The sequence below is a fragment of the Muscardinus avellanarius genome (genome assembly GCF_963383645.1).
Source record: "Muscardinus avellanarius genome assembly, chromosome: 2".
Taxonomy (NCBI): domain Eukaryota; kingdom Metazoa; phylum Chordata; class Mammalia; order Rodentia; family Gliridae; genus Muscardinus; species Muscardinus avellanarius.
Genome location: NC_137787.1, coordinates 173,452,463 through 173,476,828, shown reverse-complemented (window position 1 = coordinate 173,476,828; position 24,366 = coordinate 173,452,463). Strand labels below are relative to the sequence as shown.

The 24,366-nt window shown below is 38.3% G+C and overlaps 1 protein-coding gene across 6 annotated transcripts in view; it reads left to right on the top strand.

The window, feature by feature from the left end:
* Positions 1-2,682: 2,682 nt before the first annotated feature.
* Positions 2,683-24,366, top strand: part of RBM26 (RNA binding motif protein 26) — a gene marked incomplete at both ends in the record, with an annotated part of 80,136 nt that continues 58,452 nt past the window's right edge. For all 6 annotated transcript variants that reach the window (XM_080688786.1, XM_080688785.1, XM_080688784.1 and 3 more), the window contains one exon: positions 2,683-2,753. In XM_080688786.1, the coding sequence (XP_080544912.1) occupies positions 2,683-2,753 (71 nt within the window). The remainder of the gene's footprint in view (positions 2,754-24,366) is intronic.

The window sequence follows — 24,366 nt, the reverse complement described above, 5'->3', positions numbered from 1 at the left end:
AGAAAAAATATATGTATGTATGTATGCATGTATGTATATGCTGGAAGAAGAAAAACCCTTCCAGAACACAAAGCACACCTCTAGTGATCTACTTCTTCCAACCAGGTCCTACTTCCCAGCAGTCCATCTAATTGTTGATGGATTCCTCTACAGACAAGGACAGAGTCCTTCATGATCCAATCATTGCCTTATACCCCCACCCCCAACCTCTGAACCTTGCTACACTGGAGACCATACTTTCAACACATGAACTTTTGGGTGACATGCCAGTTCACATGTCACCCTAACACAACCATGAAAGGGCATGGTGTGATAGAAAATGTAAGTAGGAAGCCGATGTACTGATTATAATACTAGCTATTCTTCCTCCTTTGAAGGCAGGGCCACAGACAAGGAAAGTAGTGAAATAATGTGGGATAAATACTTAGGTTTAAAGCTCAGCATGGCGGTACACATCTGTAATCTCAACTGTAACCACCATGCTGAGCTTTAAACTTAAGTATTTATCCCACGCTATCAGTGACATGATAGGATCCAAGTTTTAGAATGATTGCTATGAAAGGCAATGATAATGATGGCAATTGATGAACATCAACAGGGGCAGTCTATAATGCACACATATTAAGCTGTTTCTATTGTTTTAAAAGAACAAGAAGATTTTAAACATACAGCATCAGTGGTATTATAGAAGGTCAGACAACGTTTGAGCAGTCAGAGTTCTCTGTGGGGAATAGCATGTGCAGAACAATTTATCTGGAGTCTACAAGCATTTGATAGACCCGTTGGGAGGCTCGAATAGAAGACCAGTTATGGAACAGCTGGCAATGAAGTTAAAAATATTGATGGAGTTGGCCTGTGGCAAGCTTCTGCAACAAAATACGATTTTTAACATTCTCCCAACAATATTAAACTTATAAATTTCATTGTAACATATGTAACATTTACCATTTTAAGTGTACAATCCAATGCATTTAATGTATTCAAATTGTTGTGCAGCCATCCACACCATCCATCTCCAGAACTCTTTTGAATCATCCCAAACCGAAAGGCTATACTCATTGAAAAGCAGCTCACTTCCCTTTCTCCCTGCTTCCCTCTCACTCTGGCATCATTGTTTTACTTTGTGCGCTACTCTAGAAACCTCAAGTAAGTAGAAGCATAGATGTCCTTTTGTGTTTGGCTTATTTCACTTATCAAAATAACTTAAATGAATACTCTGATTATTCAGTAGCTGGATTCTAATTTGCATCCTACTTTACATGCTGTATTTGAGAACAAACGTTTAACTTTGTACTTGACGATCTTTCCACTTGCCACTTAAAGACACTTCTCTGTAGCAAGTTATAAACTCAGAGTTCATAAGGACAATTTAGTCTACCACTGTGTGTCCCATACAAAGTTTTTATTGTTTTACTTACTGACTTTATATTGTAAATTACTTTCACCTTACCATAGTTCATGGATTTTAGATCCCTCGCGAAGTTCCACCCAGGGCTTTAACGGTATTACCGTAATGATAAGTAGAATTCAGGCAGGAATCAAATTTATTGGACCATTCAAGAAAGGGAAGTTTGAGGAGGAGCATCCTCACATGAAAGCTTTCCTTTGATACAAGGTAATTTATGCCGAACAGAGCTGAATCTGTTTTACGTGGAGAGAATCTGTAACTTAACAACACTTATCTGTCAGGTGTTTGAAAACTACCAGGGCGGGCAAGTCAACTTTGTCTTGGGGCATCCCTGGGCCATTGGGGCTTTGCCAACAAGTGATTTTGACCAGGGCACTCATCTTCTGGAAGGCTAGTGGTTTAGATTAGACTAGCCTGTCTTTACCAGTCTTGTTCACACCACAGCACACACAGAATGCAACACTGGCGGGGTGCTGATGTAAACTGAGGAAGCACAGCGCCAGACACCTGCAGCCCGCCGGCCGCCCTCTCGAGCTCTCCATCATCCCGCAGACTCCAGCTCACTAGCCACGGCTCTCTCACGAGAACCCGAGCCCTCTCGGAGATTCTAAAGTAAGCCGCCTTTCCGTCCTCGTAACGCAAGTCTTTGTGCCTTTATTCTCTAAGAGAACCGGAGGGTAAAGCGGCCCCAGGCACGCAAGCCACGCAAACACGCACAGAAATGGAACCAACACCGTATTTGCACAGCGCGCTTTCCGCCCAACTTACGTCTCTTCCCAGCAGGCGCCGGGAGTCACCGCGAGACTTCCGCCAATTCTCGCGAGATTTGCCGGCAGCCATCTTCTTGGGGGTGCTGGGAGCCGGGAAGACCCCCGAATCCGTTCCCATTGAATTTCCCTTCTCCCTCGCCTTTTTTCCCCCCGAAAACTTTTGCCTCCCCCGCGTTGCCCGCGAGCACCCAGCCTCGAGGCTGAGAGGAAGCCCGGGCCTAGGCGCGCTCCCGGCGCGGGAGGACTCGCTGGGGAGCGGGGCAGGGGGAGGGCCCGGGCGGACCGTTGCGGCCGGCCCAGGCCGGGGTCCCGGAGGGCAGCGCCTGGGCACTCGCGGGCTCGGCCGCCCCGCGGAGCCGCCCTCCGGCCCGGGCTCGCGGCGGCCTGCCGCCGGCGCCTCCCCGCGGCCCACGCGGGCGGCGCGCGAGGAGGGCGGGGGCAGCGGGGCCGTAGCGGCCGCGACCGGGCGGGCGGCGGAGTGCGACGGGCCTCGGGCCGCGGTGGATGGTGTCTAAGATGATCATTGAAAACTTCGAGGCGCTCAAGTCCTGGCTCAGCAAGACTCTCGAGCCCATGTGAGTCCCCGGGGGCCGAGTCGGCGGCGGGCCGGGGGAGGCGGGCGCCCGGCGCGGCGTGCCCGGGAGCGGCGGCGGAGGCCGGGCGCAGGTACCCGGGCTCGGTGCTCGCTCGCCCGCCCGCCTTCGCGTCCCGGTGCCCGCCGGCGCCGAGCTGGATGGGCCGCCGAGCCGCTCGGAGCCGGTGTGTGTGTTCACGGGTTCCCGTTAGGTGCAGCCCGGCCCCTAGATCCCCCCATACGCTGGCGTTTTCCGAGGGCCTCATCCTCAGTTTCTGCCCTTTAAAGGATCCGAGCGTAATCTGCCTGCAGACTATTTACCTTGCTTCTTTCAATGAAGCGGAGGGCCCTTCTCAGGGACTGAGACGGTTCGAGTTCAAAGATCTCATGTTTCACTTAAAAGACAGTCCCTGAAAGAAAGGCCACAATCTCCCACGTGCTCCCTGGCCCATCTTCACTTCTCCTCATAACTGATTGAAGATGTAACAGGTGCTAAGGTGCCCAGCAAAATTTCCTTTTCCCGCCTGCGTGTTCGTTCTCTTGGAGAGGAGGAAGAAAATTCAATCTCTATCCATATGGAATATTTAGTCGTTTTAAGGATAATGCTGTAGATGGACAGGGGATACACGGCTGAGGTTAGGGTTCTGAAATACCTTCGTTTGGAAAATTTAAGGTGTTTTAATGACTTATCTGTTAATGTAAAGATATGTCACGAACTAAGCGCTTAGTTGATTTACGGCAAACAAAATACAAAGGGGAGAGTTAATTCATTTAATGTACCTATTGAGCTACTTTTGTGTATGTGAGAGGTTTGGGAAATAGAGGTTTTAATTTCCAAGTTGGCAAGATGTAATAAAAAATAACCAGTTCTGGTGTCATTAGAAGAACTGTAATCATTGTAATAATAGAGGATCTTGTAGAAAAAAAAAAAAGTGATTAGTGTTAAGAGCCATCTCACATGTGAATCGAGAAGACCTCTGAGTACTTGACATTTTAGTAACACCTAAAAAGAAGGAACCATCTGTGTGGCAGCCTGGAGAAAGAATGTTGTTTGCAGAATGAAGAGCAGATGCAAAGGTCCGGTAGCAGACATGATCACGGTGTGTTCCAGGAAGAGAAAGTCCATTGTGGCTTCTAGAACCTGTGATGGGGGAGAAGGTGGAAGGATAGGAAGTTGGAGAAGCCTAGGCAAGGTCCACATCACATAATAATAGGATCTTAAGCAATTAGGATTTTATCTAAAATAGAATGCAAAAATATTAGATGATTTAAAGCAGGCAAAGACTTAATTTGGTTTCTTACCTTTGCCTGCTTTTTGGAGACTGAAATGGGACAGGAATGAAAGGCAGACTGTTCTGAAGGGTATTGTCAGCAGAGTTGTATGTAATTTGCATGAGACTGATAGCAGAGACACAAAGAACCAAATATATTTTATAAATATATCCAGTAAAAAAGTTGCTGGTAGATTTGCTGTGGAAGTTGAAGGAAAGGGAAATCAAGGATGATGCCTGAGACTTTAGTCCTAGAAACTGGATGGCTGATAATAGAGAAAGGCTGAGTTAACAGGTTGAAGGGAGAAGTGGTTGGTTTTGATTATAAGTATGAGGTATTGTATATCTGAGGTGTTAGGAAGTTGGATAGGAGTCTAGAACGCAGCCCAGGACTAGAGAAATGTGTAGTCTGAAGATAGTATTTAAAGCAAAGGAATTGAGAGAAGTTGTTTAGGAACAATGTGTAAGGAAAACGAGGGCCAGGACTGATGTAGGAAGACTGGGCTATATGTTAATTAAAAAAATGTGTAACTGAAGAGGGGAGTCATTATCTTGATTGGAAGCTGCTGAATGGATAAAAAAGGGATGGAAGCAGGTAAGTGGCCCTTAGATTTAGCGAGGTGTAAATGATCTTGCACCTGGAGTGCCTGGTGCAGATTCAGTTCTCTTTCAGGGTGCTGGAGGGTGTACCCTAATGTAAGAGTTTTTTTAGCATGTGCAGGGTCCAAGATTCAGTTCCCAGCATCACCAAAAAGCCAGAAATAAGCAAAAATTAAAAGCTCTGTTTCGGTTGATTGGAAAGCCAGTGGGAACATAGCATAGTAGAAGAGAAGGACTCTCTAAGGACAGGTGTCTACTATTTAACTATCACCTATATAAAAGTTACTTAATGTCAGTGTTTCCTCATTTGCAAAATGGGAAAATAATATATTAAGAACATCTTAGAACACTGTGTGTAATTAGCACTTGATAAGAATTAGGTGAACCTGTTTTCTAACTTTAGAAAATGTTTTGGGTTGAAATAGCTTTCATTTTTTTTTTAAGCGTTCAGTTTTAAAATGTTTAAAAAGTGTTCACTTTACTGCCATTTCCTTATTTTCCACTAACCTAAAAGATTATTTACAGCTAGTGTGTGTATTTTATTTTTTTAGTTTTAAAACATATTTTGGAGCCCGGTGTGGTGGTACGACATTGTAATCCCGGTACTTGGGGGGCTAGACAGGATCCAGCTTGGTGGCAGCCTCAGCTACTTACTTCCACAACTTAGTGAGACACTGTTTAAAAAAAAAATTTTTTTTTTTATAGATCATAGAGCCTACTCAATGATTGTAGCACTGTGGTCATAGCTGTTACAGTATAATTGTATCCCTTTTAATGTACACTGCCATTGTAAAATTGAGCCTTGTTTTCATTCCTTTCCTTTTAATGGCATTTCAGGTGGATTCTTTTAGATAATGACTTATAAAAACTGGCCCCAGTTTAAGACCAGTGGTTTCTAATCTTGGTTTTGTTATCTAAGGGGGTATTTTGCTTTAACACTATACTTCTTTGAGAGAGAAACATGTAAAAGACCAAGGGTAAGACACAACTTGAAATTTATGTAGAACTTTTACCTACTTGTGCCAGTAAAGTATATTGTGATTTTGGACTTACTCCAAATTTAGATTTATTAATTTAGTTTTTTTTTTTTTTTTTTTTTTTAAAGAACTGGGGATGGAACCCAGGGGCATTCTACCTTAGAGCTATACCCCTTCCCCTGTTTTTTTTCTTTGTCTTGAAACAGGGTCCACTGAGTTGTGAAGGGCCTAAATAGCTGAGGCTGGCCTTGAGCCTGAAATCCTTCTGTCTTAGCCTCCCAAATACTGGGATTACAAGCATGCATCACCACTCTGGGCTTAGCAAAAATTTTATTTAATACTTTACTTTGTGCAAATCAATGTGCCTGATATTGGGACAGTAGTAGGAAAAAAAAAACATGAAATGACAATCTTCATCTCATTTACTATTTGGCTGGGAAGACAGTTGTTAAACAAGTGATTATATGGTTGTGGGTTGTAAGAAAAAGTTCAGAATGCTGTGAAAATGTTTGTCTGGGGAGGCCAGGAAAGGGTTCTCTGGTGTAACATTTTGATCTCAACTTGGAAAGATGAAAGGCGGTTTGCTGGGGCAAAAGGATGGGAATGGAGACATTTGATAGCTAAGTTTTGAAGAAAGACTGTACGAAGATCCTAAAAATGAAAAAAAAAAAAAGGTGTCTTGGAGGAATTGAAAGATACAGGAAAAAAGAGCAATGGCAGTGGAGGGTTCCAGAGAGAGAAGCCAGAGCACATAGGACTGTATTGAGTTGTGTTAAGCATTTTGGATGTTACCAAAGGATAGAAGGAAGCCAGTGAATGATTTTAGGGTAGTTGTTTTCAGACTGCCTAAAGAGGGCAGCAGGGTTTGTTGAGGTGGGAAAGCTTGGTTGCATTTTCATCATGAAATAAGTCTGTATTTTATTATGAGTTCTGTAGCTATATTAAAATTTTGTGTTTTTTCATAAATTATTGAAAATGTAGGTATTAAAATTGTCATCTTGAAATATTAAGGTTGATGTTCTCTCAAATTTTTTGCGTAGTCATACTTGCTAGTAATATTAAACCAGATCTTGATCTTTTTTCTAACATTTTTTCTGTGTGTGTGTGTGTGTGTGTGTGTGTGTGTGTGTGTGTGTGTGTGTGTTTTGGCTTTGGAGATTGAACTCAGGGGCATTCTACCTTTGAGCTACACTCCCATCCCTTTAAAAATATTTTTGATAAATTTTTTTTTTTGTACTGGAAGTTTAATCCAAAGGCATTCTACCTCTGAACTATTATTCCAGCCCTTTTTATTATTTTATTTTGAAACAGGGTCTCACTAAATTGCTGAGGCTGACCTTGAACCTATGATCCTTTTTCAGCCACTCCAGTACTAGAATTACAAGTGTGTGCCACTGAACCTGGCTTTTTAATTTTTTTTTTTTTTTAAATTGAAACAGCCTTACTAAGTTGCTCAGTTACCCTCACTCAGTTTGCTGAGGCTGGCCTGGAACCTTTGATCCTCCTGTCTCAGCCTCCTAAGTACTGGGATTGCTGACCTGTGCCCTCACTTCTGGCTCAATTTTTTTTTTTTTTTAGTAATATGAAGTCCTCAGGGGAAAAAAAATTAAGCTCTTGTTATGGACACCTCAAGATGCACTGAACTAACCCTTTAATTTTTGAAAAAGTTGAGAGGCAGACAATGATTTGAAATTTTGGAGTTTAGTTGTGAAGAAGAGAGTACCTAGTTTGTTTTTGCTTCTGATAGTGTGTAGTGCTGTGGAGATGGTGTTATGTAGTGGAAAGAAAAGCTTTTTGTCCACATTAAATTAGCATTCAAATCTCGGTTTTGCCCTTTATTAGTTGAGTACTAGGCAAAGGTGTAATAGAATTTTACTAGTATCCATTTGTAGCTGAAAGTAGTGAATGAAACATACTTACAAGTCTAACTTCCCTCCTTTCTTAAATATTGGTTGTTTAAACAAATCAGTTAAATTATAGTTGGTACTGTTACTGTTGCCACTACCACTACTGCCAAACATTTGCATGTATCAATGTTAAGTGTTTTCTTTTTCTATTCCAAGGTTCTATTAGGTGTTACTATCTCTGTTTCCTAGGTGTTGACTTCAAGGCAGTGAAACACCAAGATATTTGCTCACAGTGATTTAAACTTATGCATTTTGGCTCTAGAGTATGTTCCTAATTTATTACTTACTACATTATACATAGAGCATTTGGCTCTATGTATGTTCCTAATTCATTACTTACTACATTATAGCATGCATTTATTACTACGCAATAGTGACTTCTATTTCTGTATACACTTTTTTTTTTACTGTTACGTTTTCATAGTAACTTTGCTGAAAAGGAACAGTGTTCTGAAAGCATTATTGTTCTTTATTCTTAACAGACTTTACCATAGGTATACCTTTCTTACCACACTAAAATTTATTTTTTGTTTGTGACTTATAGGAATACTTGTTCTTTTGAATTTGCAAAGTGATCTTTTTACCTCTGAACTTTTAGTTGTTTATTGAGTTTTCCTTTTTTGTTGGCTCCTTTTGTTGGCATAGTGAGTCACTTTCCCATTCCTTAAGGAAGAAAAACTCAGCGGGAATAGCAGCAAAAAATAAAATTATACTTTTTTAGTCACTTTCTTGCCATCTTTATTTTCTTTCACTGGTAAGTCATGAAATCCAGTAGTCAGTTTTATTTTCTTGTACTCAACGTACTCATTTTTCCGTGACTATTTCTTAATGCCTCATAGTAGTTTCTTCCCATATGTATTCAACTCAAACCACTTACCTCACTGTTACCAATGAACTTGTGTTTACCAAATGTAAAGCCTCTATATTGGTTTTATAGTCTTAACCTATATGTGGAGCATCAGACAATGTTAATGGTGCTCCCTTCCCCCGGCCCGGCCCCCTTTGGCACTGGGGATTAGGTAGTCACTGTATTACTATACTATAATTCAAGCCTTTTTTGCCTTTTTAATTTGTTCACCTTGGATCCCTGATGGAAGGTTTTATTGCTTTTCAAATCAGACGCTTAATTGTATTTTTCAAAATCATTATGGTGACGGTTTTCTCCCTCAGTAATTTGTACTCCTAACATCTCAATAATTTATTCTGTAGTTTTAATGTTTTTTCTTCAAAATTCATGTTAAAATTTAATTGCTGGTGTAATAGTATTAACAGGTAGGACCTTTTATGCAGTGATTAGATCATAAATCCCTCATGGGTGGGATTAATGCCTTATAAAAGGGCACATTGTTGTTTTTTTTTAACCTCTTTGCCTTTCTGTCTTTCATCATATGAAGAAGTGTTCTGTCTTTCAAGCTTTCATCTTGAGGTCAAAATTGTTAAACTTGCTGTTACCTTGATATTGGACTTCTCAGCATTTAAAACTGGGAGCTGAAAATCTGTGTTCATGATAAACTATCCAGCCTGTGGTATTGTGTTATTGCAATACATATAGACTAAGAGATATTTCCTTGTGGAAAAGACAATTCCTGTGTGGTGTTTTGTTTTGTTTTGTTTTGGTACTGGATTGAACCCAGTGGTGTTCTACCTCCAAGATCTATTTCATTTTTTATTTTGAACAGGGTCTCACTAGGATGCTAGGAGTCTTACTGTCAGGCTGAGATTGTTCTCAAACCTGTGATTCTCCTGTCTCAGTCTCCCAAGTACTGAGACTGTAGGCATATATCAACATGCCCTGTTTTGTAAATAATCCATGCCACTGATCCTTAAGATCTATTCAAAATTTGTGCCTTCCCTAAGCATAGATATACTTAAACATTTCCCTTGAATTACAGAGTTTCTTAATGGACTCCATGTGAGAATTTTTTCGCTGTGCAATTATTTTTCACATAAATATGCATAGTAAACCACTCCTCAGAGCTTTAAGCCCTTATTTCCAGTTGCTAATTGTCTCTCTGTCTGGATTTATCTGAATCCCCCCCCCCCCTGTGGTGCTGGGGATTGAACCCAGGGGCGTTCTACCTCCAAGCTATACCCCTAGCCCGATTTTTTATTCTTTATTTTTGAAACAGGGTCTCACTAAGTCGAGGAGGGCTAAGTAGCTGAGGCTATCCGGGAACCTGGATCCTCCTGTCTCAGCCTCCCAAGTACTGGGATTATCTGCTTCAAATTAGCTCATCATTTATATCTTTCTACTTTATATTTTGGTACGGGGGATTGAACTCCGGAATTGGACCTGTGAGCCCCCCCCCCCCGGACTTTAAAAAAAATATATATATTTTTTTCTTGAAGCAGGGTCTTAATAAGTTGTTGAGGTTTTCCACAAACCTGCATTCTCCTGTATCCTCCCAAGTACTGAAATTACAGATGTGCACTACCATTCCTGGTCTTTACTTATTTTGAGTCCCAAATTTTAGCAAAGCTGAACTTCCATTGTGATTCTCTTTTCTCATTTATTATACTGACTCCTCTCCAACTGTATGTAGTATTAGCATTCGTTGAGTAGTTATTACATATTAGTATTGTGCATTCAGTGAAACAACTGAGTGTTAGGATTAAGTAGCATAATCCTGGTGTGATGGTGCACACTTGTAATCTCAGTACTTTGGAAGATCACAGGTTAAAGACCAGGCTCAGTCCCTTAGTGAGACTCTCAGCAACCTGTTTCAAACCTGTTTGAAACAGACCCTGTTTCAAAGCAAAAACAAAAACGAAAAGCAAAAAACCAACATGGGGTAGGTTGCGGGTTGAGGTGTTCTGTATAGCACCTCACATAATGCCTTTTCTGTGGTACCTACCTAAATATCAAATTTTTACAGAAGAATTTGAAATTCCTGCTTTGTGTACTCATAACCTAAGTACAAGGAAAAGGCAATTTTTGGATAAACATATAAAATCCACTCATTGATTTCATTTCAGAGAAGCAGGTAGATGAGCAATTTGAAGATTAGGTAATCTTTGGGTCTCTTTCTCTTTTTATTTCATAGCACTGAATGCACAGTGCCAACACATGGTAAGTATTCAATGAATGCTTATTAGAAATTAAAAACTCGCCAGGCGTGGTGGCGCACACTTGTAATCCCCGTGCTTGGGACGTGGAGACAGGAGGATCACGCAGGTTTCAAGTCAGCCACTCTGGCTTGAGACCCTGCTTCCAAATAAAAATATAAAAAATAGGTCTGGGAGTGTAGCCCAGAGGTAGAAGGGTTTCCAGGAACCCCAGTACCCCCCCCCCCAAAAAAGAAATTAAAAACAAAATTTATTAAGGTAATATTCGTAATATTTTTGGGAAAGGACATTATTCATTGAAGTATCATTAAATGCGGATATGTGCAAGATTGCTGTATCTGATGATTTTTATAGTTGGTAGAAAAGTTAATATTTTATTATTTTATAATTTAATTATTGGCCAAATACTTCTCATTACTCCCCCCCCCCTTTTTTTTTGGTGGTAGTGGGAATGGAACCCTTCTCCAGGCTACGCTCCCAGACCTATTTTATATTTTTATTTGGAAGCAGGGTCTCTTAAGCCAGTGCTGCTGGCTTCGAACCTGCACGATCCTCCTGTCTCTGCCTCCCAAGAGCAAGCGTGTACCACCACACCCTGCGTTCCCTTTACTTTTGATAGGTTGGCTTTTATGACCACATTTACTACTGCAATCATTTTTTTTTTTTTTTTTTTTGTGGTACTGGGGGTGGAATGCAGGGACTTTTCTACCTCCGGGCTATCCTCCCAGATCTGTATTATAGTTTATTTGGAAACAGGGTCTCACTAAGTTGCTGAGAGTTTCACTAAGTAGTTGAGGCTGGCTTTGAACTTGTGTGATCTCCTGTCTCAGCCTCCCAAACACTGGGATTACAGGCGTGCGCCACCACACCTGACTTACTACTGGAGTCTTATTTGGCTTTTCCATCTGAGTGCTGAATAATTACATTAAAATTAAATTTAGCATTTTTATGTTTTGGCATTTTGGCTTATAGTACTTCTCAAATAAAATAATCTTATAAGCATAAACCAAAAGACAGGGATAGTATTATGAACAAAATGGAAAATAAGATATCCCCGTGTTTGGTGTATATATATTAAGAATAACTAATTCAGGTGAGCAAAATGGCTTCTAGGTTTTTTTTTTTTCTTCCTCCTACTTTGACCCAGAAAAAAAGAGCATGAATGAATGAATTATGGTAGTAAACCCTTTCTGCCAGGTATTACTATCTTACTACCTTATTTCTGAGAGAAAAAGAAAAAAGATTTTCTTTTACTTTATACATAGTAACTTCTGAACCAGATAGAAATTTATTTTTAATTTGGGATTATACTTAGTAACTTTTATGCATGTAAACAATGGAATAAATTTAAGATCTATTATTGATTCTTCCTGAGACACTTTACTAATAAATAGGCAAAGTTTTACATTTTTCACTGTCTAGGACTTAAAAATAATTTGGTTAATATAATTTTTCCTGGCACATGATATTTTGTAAGTAGTTTAAATTTTTTTTTTTTCAATACTGGGGATGGAACCCAGGGGCATTCTACCTTGGAGCTGCATCACTAGCCCTGTTTTTTATTATTTATTTTGAAACAGGGTCTCACTGAGTTTCAAGGGGCCTCACTAGGTAGCTGAGGCTGTCCTCCAACCACGATCCTCCTGTCTCTGCCTCCTAAAATGCTGGTATTACAAGAGTCCACTACCAAGCCCAGCTGAAAAATTTTTAATGGTTAATATGTAAAAACAAGATCATTGCTATTTGTATATTGGCCTTGTTTTCTGAAAATTTACTAAGTACCCTTACTAATTCTAGTAGCAATTTTGTAGATTCTCTGGTGTTGTAGCTTAGGTCTGAAGTGTTTTTCAGAAGTCCATGTGGTAAAAGCTTGGTCCCCTATGTGACACTGTTGAGAGGTGGTAGAAACTCTTAGAAGTAAGGCCTAGTGAGAGGTCTTTAGCAGTGTGTCTTGGAAGGGAATAGTGGGACCCTGGTGCCTGCCTTTTCTTCTTTCTTGTTCCCGTCCTAGCCATGAGGTAAGCACTTTGGTTCTTGTCAGCTGGGCCAGCCATGATAACACTGCCTTGCAACAACCCAAAAGCAGTGGGGCCAACTGTCATGGTCTGGAACCTCCAAATTGTGAGCAAAATTAACCTCTTCTCTTTATAACTTATCTCAGCATTTGTTATAGTAATAGAAAGCTAACATGTGGTATTTCTTTTACTAATTTATGTCTGAATAACGATAGCTTTGCTTTGCTGATTTTATGCTGTTGGTTAGAAGCAACAGCACAGTGTTGAATTGAAGTGGTTAAAGTTGACATCCTTGTCTTCTTCCTAGTTTTAAGGTTAGGAGATTTAACATTAACTGATAGTAACATCACTATCTTTTAAAATTAACTATTTTAATTTTTTAAAATAGTAACTCTTTTTTGTAATTACTTTTACCAGATTGAGGAAACTTTTTTCTTAATTTTCTTTTTTTGTCCTAAAAGAGAATTGAATTTGTTAAATTATTTTTTTGCACCTGCTGAAATGATCATATTGATTTTTCTCTCCTCTTTAATATGGTATTTATTTTCAGATGTTAAGCCAACCTTGCATTACTGTGATAAATCCTTGGTCTTGATGTATTATTTTAAAAATCAGATTGCTGGATTTGAGTGTGTGGCATGGGGAATTAAACCCATAGGCATTCTACATCCAAGCTATACCCCCAGCCCTATTTTAATTTTGAAACAGGGTCTCACTAGGTTGATGAGCATCTCACTGTTTTCTGAGACCATCCTAAAACGTGTTACCTTCCTATCTTAGCCTCCCAAATGCTGGGATTTACAGGTGTAATCCCAGCATTTTATTTTTTGTATTCTTAATGAAGCCACCTAGGACTGAAGTTGTTTTTGTTGCTGTTGTGATAAGGTTGTTTTGTGGGCATTTTGTAGGCCTTGTAGGCATTCTGTTTATGTGTCTTTTTCAAGCAATTTCCCCTTCAGTTGTAGAAATTATTGGCATAAAATTGTTTACATTGTATTATTTATTTTATTTTATTTATTAATTTTTTTTGTGGGTCTGGGGATGGAACCCAGAGGCATTTGACCTCTGAGCTATAGCCCCTGCCCTATTTTTTATTCTTTTTTTTGAAACTGGGTCTCACTGAATTGTAGAAGGCCTCACTAAGTAGCTGAGGCTGTCCGCAAACCGTGATCCTCCGGTCTCAGCCTCCCGAATGCTGGGATTACAAGCGTGCGCCACCACGCCCAGCTGTATTATTTATTTTACAACTATAAGATTATTGGGATGTTTGTCTTCCTGTTTTAGTTAAATTGGTCATTGATAACTTTGTTTTCATTTTCTTCAATTCTAATAGTTTACAAATTTTATTCGATTTAGCTTTTTGAATATTAGTAGAGTTCAGTATTGGTTTAGTATTTTTCCTTAATTTTAGAGTGTCCATGCAATCATATGTACAAATTCTGATATCCAAGTTTACTATTTGATGAGTTTGACAGATGCATTCATTTTTGTAATTCAGTCACTTGTTAAGGTAAAGGACAATTCCATCACCCCGGAAAGTTTTATTATTCCTCTTTTTTTTCCTTTTTTTTTTTTTTTTTTTTCGGTACTGGGGATGGAACCCAGGGGCATTGTGTTTGAACCCAGGGCCCAATTTTTAGTTTCTTTATTTTTGAAACAGGGCCTCACTGAGTTGCGAAGGGCTTTGCTAAGTAGTTGAGGCTGTCCACGAATCACGATCCTCAGGTCTCAGCCTCCCGAATGCTGGGATTACAAGAGTGTGCCACCATGCCCAGCTCATCATGGCACTTCTCATGCTCCCACCGATCTCTAAAAGAAAGCACTGTTCTGATATTTTCTCAATATTTGTCCATCAATACTACCTGTTATAGAACTTCATATAAATGGAATCATGAGTGTGTATTCTTTTGAGTAAGGGTTTTTATTATAGTGTTCTTGAGATTTATTTCTATTGCTTATACATGTAGTTTGTTTCTTTTTGTTGAGTAGCATTCCATTGCTAGTTATTCTATATAATTATAATGCAAGCACTATTTTTAGTTCAGATCAATACAGTTTCTTGTTAACTCTTTTGAGCTGAAAATAATACGTGCTTGTTTTAATTAAAATTTAAGAGGATCCAGAGAGGAAAGGTAAACAAGGAGCTGAAGTGATCAGCTGCGGATCATTCGGGTGTAATTCAGTAGTTCTTTCAGTGCAAAGAACGCCTAAAACTCCCAGTGGTCAAGCTCATCACGCCTTCCAGGGACTGAGAACAGAGCTCAAAACCAGAAAAGAAATATGCCAGCCTCACAGCCGAGGGCGTGGCAGCAGCGCCATATTGCCAGCAGCGACAGGGAGTTCACGGCACCCTCGACAGCTCCTGATCAACACACACAATAACTGTGAGTGAAATTGCGGCCCTTAAAGGAGAAATCCCTGTACTGCATGCCCAGGGACTTTGATAATCTCCGTGGGTCTGAGATTTTGCAGTCCAACCCAGTGAAGGAGTAGCGGTGGCAGAGATACCATGCCTTAGTCACAGCTCCCTGTAGGAAAACGCCCAGCCTGGCACCCCCATGGTCTTGCGGAGCCTTGATTAACTCCCTGGGTCTGAGACTTTGTGATATAACCCAGTAAAGGAGTAGTGGCAGCTGAGATTTCCACAGACTCGAGATACAGAGCACCTGAAGTGAAATCATAGTAATCCAGGGAAGGCACAAACTTCTGAAATCATGGGAAAGAGGAATAACAATAGAGCAATGAATGCCCACAACCCCATATTATCAGAACCTGATAACAAAGAAATTTAGAAATCTTCAGAAGATCAAATCAGGAATATAACTGTAGAAGTAATACAGCACCTTCGAAAAGAATTGAGTCTAAAAGACATAAAGGATGCAATCATTGAGGTAAAGGCCTCAATTCAAAGTATAAACAATCGATTAGACCACATGGAGAATAGAATCTCACTCCTAGAAGAGGATCACTCCAAAAATGAACGCATAATTTATAACTTAGAAAAAAATATCAGAACAGCAGGAATCTGACATTGAAGAAATATGGGCCCCTTTTAAGAGAGCTAACCTAAGAATAATCGGAATAGAGGAGGGAAAAGAAGGTGAAACCAAAGGGATCAATAATATCTTCAAAGAAATAATAGCAAAAAAAAATTTCAAACATAGAGCAAGAGATCAATACCCAGGTCCAGGAAACTTATAGAACTCCCTTTAGACAGGATCAGAGAAGAGGTTCCCCACGCCACATAATGGTCAAAATGACCAATGTGGAAGCCAAGCAGAGAATCTTAAAGGCAACAAAAACAAAAGGCCAAGTGACATTCAGAGGCAAATCAATTAGAATCACTCCAGACTTCCCAAACCAAGTCATGAAAGCCAGAAGGGCATGGAGTAACATATTCCAAACTCTGAAAGAAAACAACTTCCAGCCCCAAATTTCCTACCTAGCAAAACTATCAATTACTTGGGGTAATAAGAAGCTTCCATGACAAACAGAAACTGAAGGAATTTATGTCTTCAAAACCAGCACTAGAGAAAATACTCAGAGATTAACTACAAAGAAGAAATAGGTAATACACACCAGAACCAGAGAAACAAGATTTTCCATCCAGCAGACACCTAAGCAAAGAGGAATATATTCATGTGTTTAATGGTTAAAATCTTTGGCGATTCATTATTTATTTTAGTCTTTTACCTATTTCTGAATTGTAATGTTTGCTGTTATTGTTGCTAATTTTTAGGATTTCTATTTGGAGTATTAATATACCTTCAGATAGAGTATTTGGAAATATTTTACCCCATTCTATCAGTAACTTTTAACTCTGTTGACATTGTCTTTGGCTGTACAATATTTTTTATTTTTAGAAAGTTTGTTTATTCTGTTGTTGCCTGTGCCTTTGAAATCATATCCAAGAAATCACTGCCAATTTCAGTGTTGTGAAGTGTTATGACCCATGTTTTCTTCTAAAAGTTTATAGTCTTAAGATTTACATTTAAGTCTTTTATCTATTTTGAGTTAATATTTGTATATGGTGTTAGGTAAGGGTCCAACTTTATTCTTTTTCATGTAATTATTATTTTTCAACAATATTTAGTGAAAGGATCATTATTTCCTTCACCAAATGTTCTTGGAAACCTTGTCAAAAATAACTTGACCATATATGGAAGAATTTATTTCTAGGCTTTTTATTTTACTCCACTAGTTTATATATCTGCCTTTATAGCAGTACTACACTGTTTCAATTAATGCAGCTTTATAAGGTTTGAAATCAGAAAATGTACATCTTCTAGCTTTGTTCTTTTTCGAGATTGTTTTGGGTATTTAGAGTTCATATTTCATGTTAGGATAGATTTTTTATGTAAAAAATGTATGATAGTTTCACCTTAAAAAAGAACAAAAATATCCTCTGGTAAGAAAGGAAGCAAAAAGAAATATTGAAATGTTATCTCTAAGTGATCAAAAATTTGATATCAGACAAATGAATCTGTTATGTGAGATTATCATTGTTAATTTTGGATAAATTGCTGTAATATTAGATGTCAATCTCTAAGCCAAGCATGGGAAGGAGGGAGGGGGAGGGAATGGTGTGGGGTAGGGGCTAACTGGGTGATGTGTGCACGTATATCTACACAAGTTTTTTTTTTTTAATCCCATTATGATGTATGAATACAGTGCACCAATAAAAAAATAAAAATAAATAATAAAAACAACAAAAAATTTAAATTCAAGCAGTATAAAAATACATACCAGCTGGGCACTGTGGCCCAATTCTGTAATCCTAGTATTTGAGAGGCTGAGATAGGAGGTTTGTGGCCAGCTTCTGCAACCTCATGAAGCCCTCTTAAGTTAGGAAGACCCTGTTACAAAATATAAAAATAAAATAGTGCTGGAGTATAGTTCAGAATTAGAATGCCACTGGCCTTGATCCCCAGTCTCACAGGGGAGGGGGATATATTTATTTATTTATATTGTATTTACAAACACCTTCTGACACATAGACATTTACCTGTAAAGATTAACAAATATGTATTATTATTCCTATGTTATTGCAACTGATGTTTCAAATAACAATGTACATTTTCCAATAAAGATGTATTATTAAGTAGTAGCCTATTTCCAGCTTTCCAGTAGCTCCATAATATCCTATTAAATGAATATACTGAATATGTTTTTTGGTACCAGAGGCTGAACCCCAGGGACATGTGCTATACCCTAAGCCCAATCTTATTTTTTTATTGACAGGTGCTCACTAAGTTGCTGAGGATCTGTCTCATTAAGTTATTTAGGCTGATCTTGAACCTATGATCAATCCTCCTGTCTCAGCCTTCAAGTACAGGAATTATAGGCTTTAGCTACCACACCCACCTTACAATTTGTTTTAATAGTGCTTTATTTATAACAGTCAAAACCTTAGCCCATTTTCTGTTGCTATAACTGAATATAACAAATTACATAATTATAAAGAAAACAAATTTATTCCTCACAATTCTGGAGTTTGGAAAGTCTGAGATTGGCCACATCTGGTGAGAGCCTTTTTTTTTTTTTTTTTTTTTTCTTGTGTCTGGGGATGAAACCCATGTGGGACAGCCTCCATAGCTGAAGCTGTCCGTGAACCCCGATCTTCCGGTGAACTCTGCTTCCCAAATGCTGGGATTACAAGCGTGTGCCACCACAAGGCTGAGAGCCTTTTTTCTGGTGAGGATTCTAAAATCCCAAGGTAGATGCACATGGCAAAGGCAGAGCAAGCTTATTGAGCATTCTTTCCTTTTAGGAAGCCACGAATATAGCCATGAAGGTCCCACCCATCATCTAATCCTAACTACTTCCCAAAGGTCTCTCCTGGTTCCACCTCTCAATGCCTCATGCTGATTGCTAATGGGACTTTATTTCACGAGTTTTGATGGGGACATTAAAACCATAGCAGACCATTATTTTTAAGTGGCAATAAATTATTGTATTTTATTTATTTAATTAATTTTTGTGCAAAATTGAGAGTGGAAACTTACTAGAAGGCTTTGCACTTTTAGTATATTATATAACTTATTTATATTTATATTATATATTTATATAAGTTATATATTATATAATTTATTTATATTTATGTGTATGTGTATGAAAGAGAGAGTTAGATAGATAGATAGATAGATAGATAGATTAATACTGGGGAAATGAACCCAGTGACACTTTACCTCTGAGCTATACCTCCAGCCGTATTTTACTTTTTATTTTTGAAACAAGGTCTCACTAAATTGTAGAGGGCCTGGCCAAGTTTCTGACGCTGATTGTGAACCTGTGATCCTGTTTCAGCTTCCAAAGTACTCAGACTACAGGTGTGCACCATCACACCCACCTAATTTTTATGTTTTTGAAATGGCTGAAACAGCCGGGTGTGGTGGTGGCACATGCTTGTAATCCCAGCATTCAGGAGGCTGAGACCATAGGATCGGGGTTCACAGATAGCCTCAGCTACTTAGAGAAGCCCTTCGCAATTTAGACCTTGTTTCAAATTATAAAGAATAAAAAATAGGACAGGGGGTGTACTTGGAGGTCGGATGCCTCTGGGTTCCATCCCCAGAGCCACAAAAATAAATAAATAAATAAAAATAAAAAGTGGCTGCAATTCGGTGTCATTGTGTAAACATACCATGGTTTATATAATTGTTTTCTTATTTGTCATTTAGGTAGTTTCCTATTTTTGATTCTATGAATAATTATACAGTGAATGTCATCCCTTAGTTTCTGTGTGTACCTATTTTATTTTCATTAGTAGGAATTGTTTTCCAGAAATCAGATAATGTTGCTCTTGGAGACTTTCTTATGATAAAGAAGTGCGTATGTGAAAGCTGGGCTAAGTATTTCTTGGCTCTTTAAATCCAGTAGTTCAAATAGACTTGCTTATTATATCGTAGATTGCATTCTACAGCCTCACATTTTCTTGTCTCAGAGAGCCCTTTTAAAAGAAGATATAGGGCATAGTGTTTGTTATAAATTCTAGTCTGCTTTTGAATTCTCTGTTTTTCTGCATCCTGCTATTCTCACACTTGCTGTTATACCTATATTCTCCAGGTACATTCCATCCTTTACTGGCAGTTTAAAAGTTGATGTGAAAAGACATCTATAAAATTTTAAATGAAGTCAGTTATAAATGTTTATTACAAATCTCACATAAGTATTAATATATAGTTCAGCAGATCATTTATTGTTCCTTCTAACAGTTTTAAATGCATTAACATGTACTTTGAAGCCTACCACTTAATAACTTTTCAGAGAATATTTTATAAGAAATTGTCAATGTGACTATTGTTTAGATCTTGAATGTCCCTGAAAGGCTCATGTGTTAAAGGTGTTTCCAGATTTGGTGTTATTGGGAGTTGGTGAAACTTTAAATAGGTGGGTCCTTGTGTGAAATCTTGGTCATTGAGGGTGTGCCCTTGAAGGAGTGGATGGTAGGTAAGACCTCAGTTCCCAATTCTCCTTCCTGTTCACTTCCTGGTCATGAGGAGAGTGCTTTTGTTCTACTGCATCCTTTAACAGTGATGTGCTGCCTTGCCATAGTCCCAAACTCCTAAAACTGTGAGCTAAAATAAGCCTCTTTATAAACATTTTGGATATTTATTATAGTAATGAAAAACTGACTTCACATAATGACTCTTATCATGGTTATGTTATTTTCTTTAGTGATATATCAAGTACTTAGGTGACCTTTCAAAAAAGTTTAATTCTTTGTTACAGTAGACAGACTTTGATGTGGTATTGGGAATGAGATGGAATCCAGGGGCATTCTACCTCCAAACTATATCCCCAGCCCTATTTTTATTCTTTTATTTTGAAAAAGGGTCTAAGTTGCTGAAGGGCTCACTTAAGTAGCTGAGGATGGCTGTGAGCCTACAATCCTCCTGTTTCTGCCTCCCAAGTAGGGGGGTTACAAGCATGCACCACTACTTTAGAGCTCATTTTTAAAAGTGCTTCATAAACTTGTTACTATACTATAAAGTTTTTTTTTTTTTACCTACTTTTACACAAAATAGCTCAAATTGGAAGAACACTTTTATGAGAATATGTGAGGTTTTGAGAAATCATGAGTATTCATTATGATTAAGAAGATTTTTTTTAATCCACTTGGCCTTTGTTGGTTTAGAGTAAGGGAGGTTTTATTGCTGTGTTGGAGTGTGGACATTTTGGGGGCTACATTTTGGGATATTGGAAAATATTAAAGTAGGGGAGCAAATTCATCAGATCTTTTATGTTGCTTATGGTATGTAGAGATTTAATTAGCTTGTAGAATTTTGCAGATAAGATTATTCTCATTTAGAAGTATGTGGTGAAATGACTGAACTTGGACTTTAGCAGATGGTACTATTTAGTCTAGGAGACAGCAAGAGAAGGTGGTAATATTCTTGGAAAATATGTGCTGGATATGTGATAGTCTGAATAGTCAGAATATGGGAAGAAAAGATTTTGTCAAAAAAAGGAAGCTTGTTGCAATGCTGGAGGCATTTCTGTTGGCTCTTTTTTTTTTTTTTAAATCTGTGCCAGATCCGTTAACTTGTTTGTACCCCTGTGTATTTTTTCTGATTGTGACATAAACTGAGACTGGCTATTTGGTTGCTATGGCCCTGCCTCGTATGTTCTTGTATAATATTGGTAATTGATATTTCTCCATACATTGAGGTTTGTTCTGGAAACAAAAGTCTTGGTTACCCTGAATCTGGAGAGGAAACAGAAACACACCAACAGTTATGATTTTTTTTTTTTTTCCGGTACTGGGGATGGAACCCAGGGACATTCTACCTTTAAGCTATATTCCCGGAAGTCCTATTTTTTATTCTTTATTTTAAAACAGGGTCTCACTGAGTTGCAAAGGACCTCACTAAGTAGCAGAGGCTGTCTGCAAAGTGCAATCCTCTTGTCTCAGCTTCCCAAATGCTGGGATTATAGGTGTGGCCACGCCAGGCTAACAGTTAAAATTTAATTGTGTTAGTAGATTTCTTTAGGTCTGGAAATTTAGGAGAACTATATCAAATGTTACTGTTTAGTAGAATTTAGTTATAATGTATATCTCCCAGAGCCTTAAAATTTGTTCCTTAGTGCGGAGAAAATGGGATTTCTATAGCTCTTGAAAAAAACCGAAAACTTTTCTTCCTCTACAGATTTTAACATTCTACAAACTGAATTATTTTGAAGTTCATCTAACTAAAAGTTGTTGAGAATGAGAAGAGAGAAGATGCTGTGACTGTGAGAGCTTAGCATTTTCCAAAGATAGCTTACTTTCTCCAATGCTATGGTGTACTATCTTTGTTTAAAACACGTATAAACTAGCCATAGGCTTGTAATCTTAGTATTTGGGAGGCTAAGACAGGAGGGACCCTGCAGATTCGAAACCAGCCTTAGCTACTTAGGCTCTCAGAACTTAGTGAGGCCCTGTTTCCAAATAAAATATAAAATAGGTCTGGGAGTATGTAGAGGGCCCCTGGGTTTCATCCCCAATACCCCCCCCCCACACACACACACAAAGTAAACTGAAGCCTAGAGAAGTCAAATGCTAATTTAGGATTACATAACTAGTGAATAAAGTTGAAATAACATCAGATTAGAAACCTAGAAAGCTAGGGTTTGGGGCTTCCATCTATTGCTTATTTTTATGGCACCAGGCAGCTTCAGGGGAAGAGAGTATGGCTTATGACTAAATTGTGAAAAGGGATATAATGCTTAAAATTTAGCACGAGAATTTTACTAAAGCATATTCTTTGAAGTGAGTATAAACATCTTAAAAGTTTTAAATTTTATCATATTTCATTCTTTAGTATTCCTTAACATTTGTTACGGTGTTAATAAAATATTTTTATTTATTTGTAATTTCATGTATTTGTAATTATTTTTATCTTGTAGAACAGCTCAGCTTTTTTTCTTATGTGAAACTAAAAATTAATATCCTGATCCCTGAGATTTGTCAGTCACAAACTGTCTATAGTTTCTATTCTTTTTATTGAAAATATACTTAGCATGACTGTGATACCAGTATTTGAATTTTTTGGCAGCAATATTAGAAATAGGCTTAGAAGCAATGCCTACCATGTTCAACCTGCTAGACAGCATTAATCAGACTATTGTTTTGTTTTTAAATATATAAAAAAGCCTTAAGTTTGACTCAGCCAAACTTTTACAATAGGATGACAGAACTAAGTTTTTTATATTTGTAGTCCTTACTACTATTTCTCTTGGATAATTCTACCTTTTCTTGTCATGAAAGAAAATCTTTTCTCACCTTTTCTCTTCCCTTTTAGTTACTGAAGGGATAGGTTACTTCAGGTCTGTTTTGTAAGTAGGTAGAATGTAACTAAAGTAATAACCTTTGTTGACTATCCTTTTTCCCCTGGAAAACTGATCTCTTCTTCAATTATAAATTGAATGAAACAATAACATGTACTTAAATATGGAGTTTTGTTATGGGTTTCTGTTTTGCTATTCCAATTTCCTCCATCTCTCCCTTCCTTCCTTTCTTTCTTTGTTTCTCTCTTTCTTGTGGTACTGGGGATTGAATTTAGGGATATTCTGCCTCCTCTAAGCTACATCCCCAACCCTATTTTTATTCTTTATTTTGAAATAGGATCTCACTAAGTTGCAGAGGGCCTCACTAAGTATCTGAGGCTGGCTGTGAACCTGTCATCCTCCTGTCTCAGCCTCCCAAGTGTTGGGATTATAAGTGTGTGCCACCATGCCAGACTTCCAGTTTTTTTTTTTGTTTTTTTTTTTTGTTGTTTTTGTGGTATTGGGGTTCCTGGAAACCCTTCTGCCTCCAGGCTACACTCCCAGACCTATTTTATATATGTATATGCATATATATATATATATATATATATATTTTTTTTTTTTTTTAATTTGGAAACGGGGTCTCGTAAGCCAGAGAGACTGGCTTCAAATCTGCGTGATCCTCCTCTCTCCGCCTCCCAAGCGCGGGGATTACAAGCGTGCACCACCATACCCAGCTTTTTTTTTTTAATATTTATTTAAAGAAAAGTGTGATGTTATAACCACATCTCTCTCTACTTAATTTGCCATTGGAATTGCCACTCTTTTCACTTTAATTTTTCATCTGAATATTTGATCTTTGAAAGTATGAAGATTGTCTTGTCTTGGAATTAGACAATTTCTTATTAACATGTGAAACAAGTAAGTGTGATTAGAGAACTCCTGGGATTTTAAGGTACCTGTGAGGTCACCACTTTTCTTCTTTTCCAACCATATCTCTTTGTAGGGCCAGATTTTCTTAATATATTTCAACTAAAATACATCACAACACGTAGAAGAGCAGATAAAAGAATTGGTCTATCTTCTATTAAGCCAAACATTTAAAGGTATTTACAAAAATATGTGAAACATTGTCACTTTTGTTTCAAACTTTTTATTTTGTTTTATAAAATATAGGCCCCACCCCCTCCATAAAAATACCATAATTGATTTCAAGTGGGGTGGTCTGTTATGGAGTCCTGCTCATCTCTGATCTGTATAGCAATGTGATCCACGCTAGGAGAGATCGAGTCATTTTCAGAGACCAATGTAGATACTGAGAGAGAGAAATGTAGCCTCCTTTCCCGGTTTCACTAGCTATGAAAGTAGTATAAGTTTAGAGCTGGATTGGGGGCTGTTGCTGTTAACACATGGCCTAAAAATGAACTAAAAGGAAATAAAAATAAGCTTATGGTGACATCACTTGAATTCTTAGATTCAGCTATGACTAAAAGAAGTCTTTAGACTTCTCATTTACTTGCAGTAGTACAT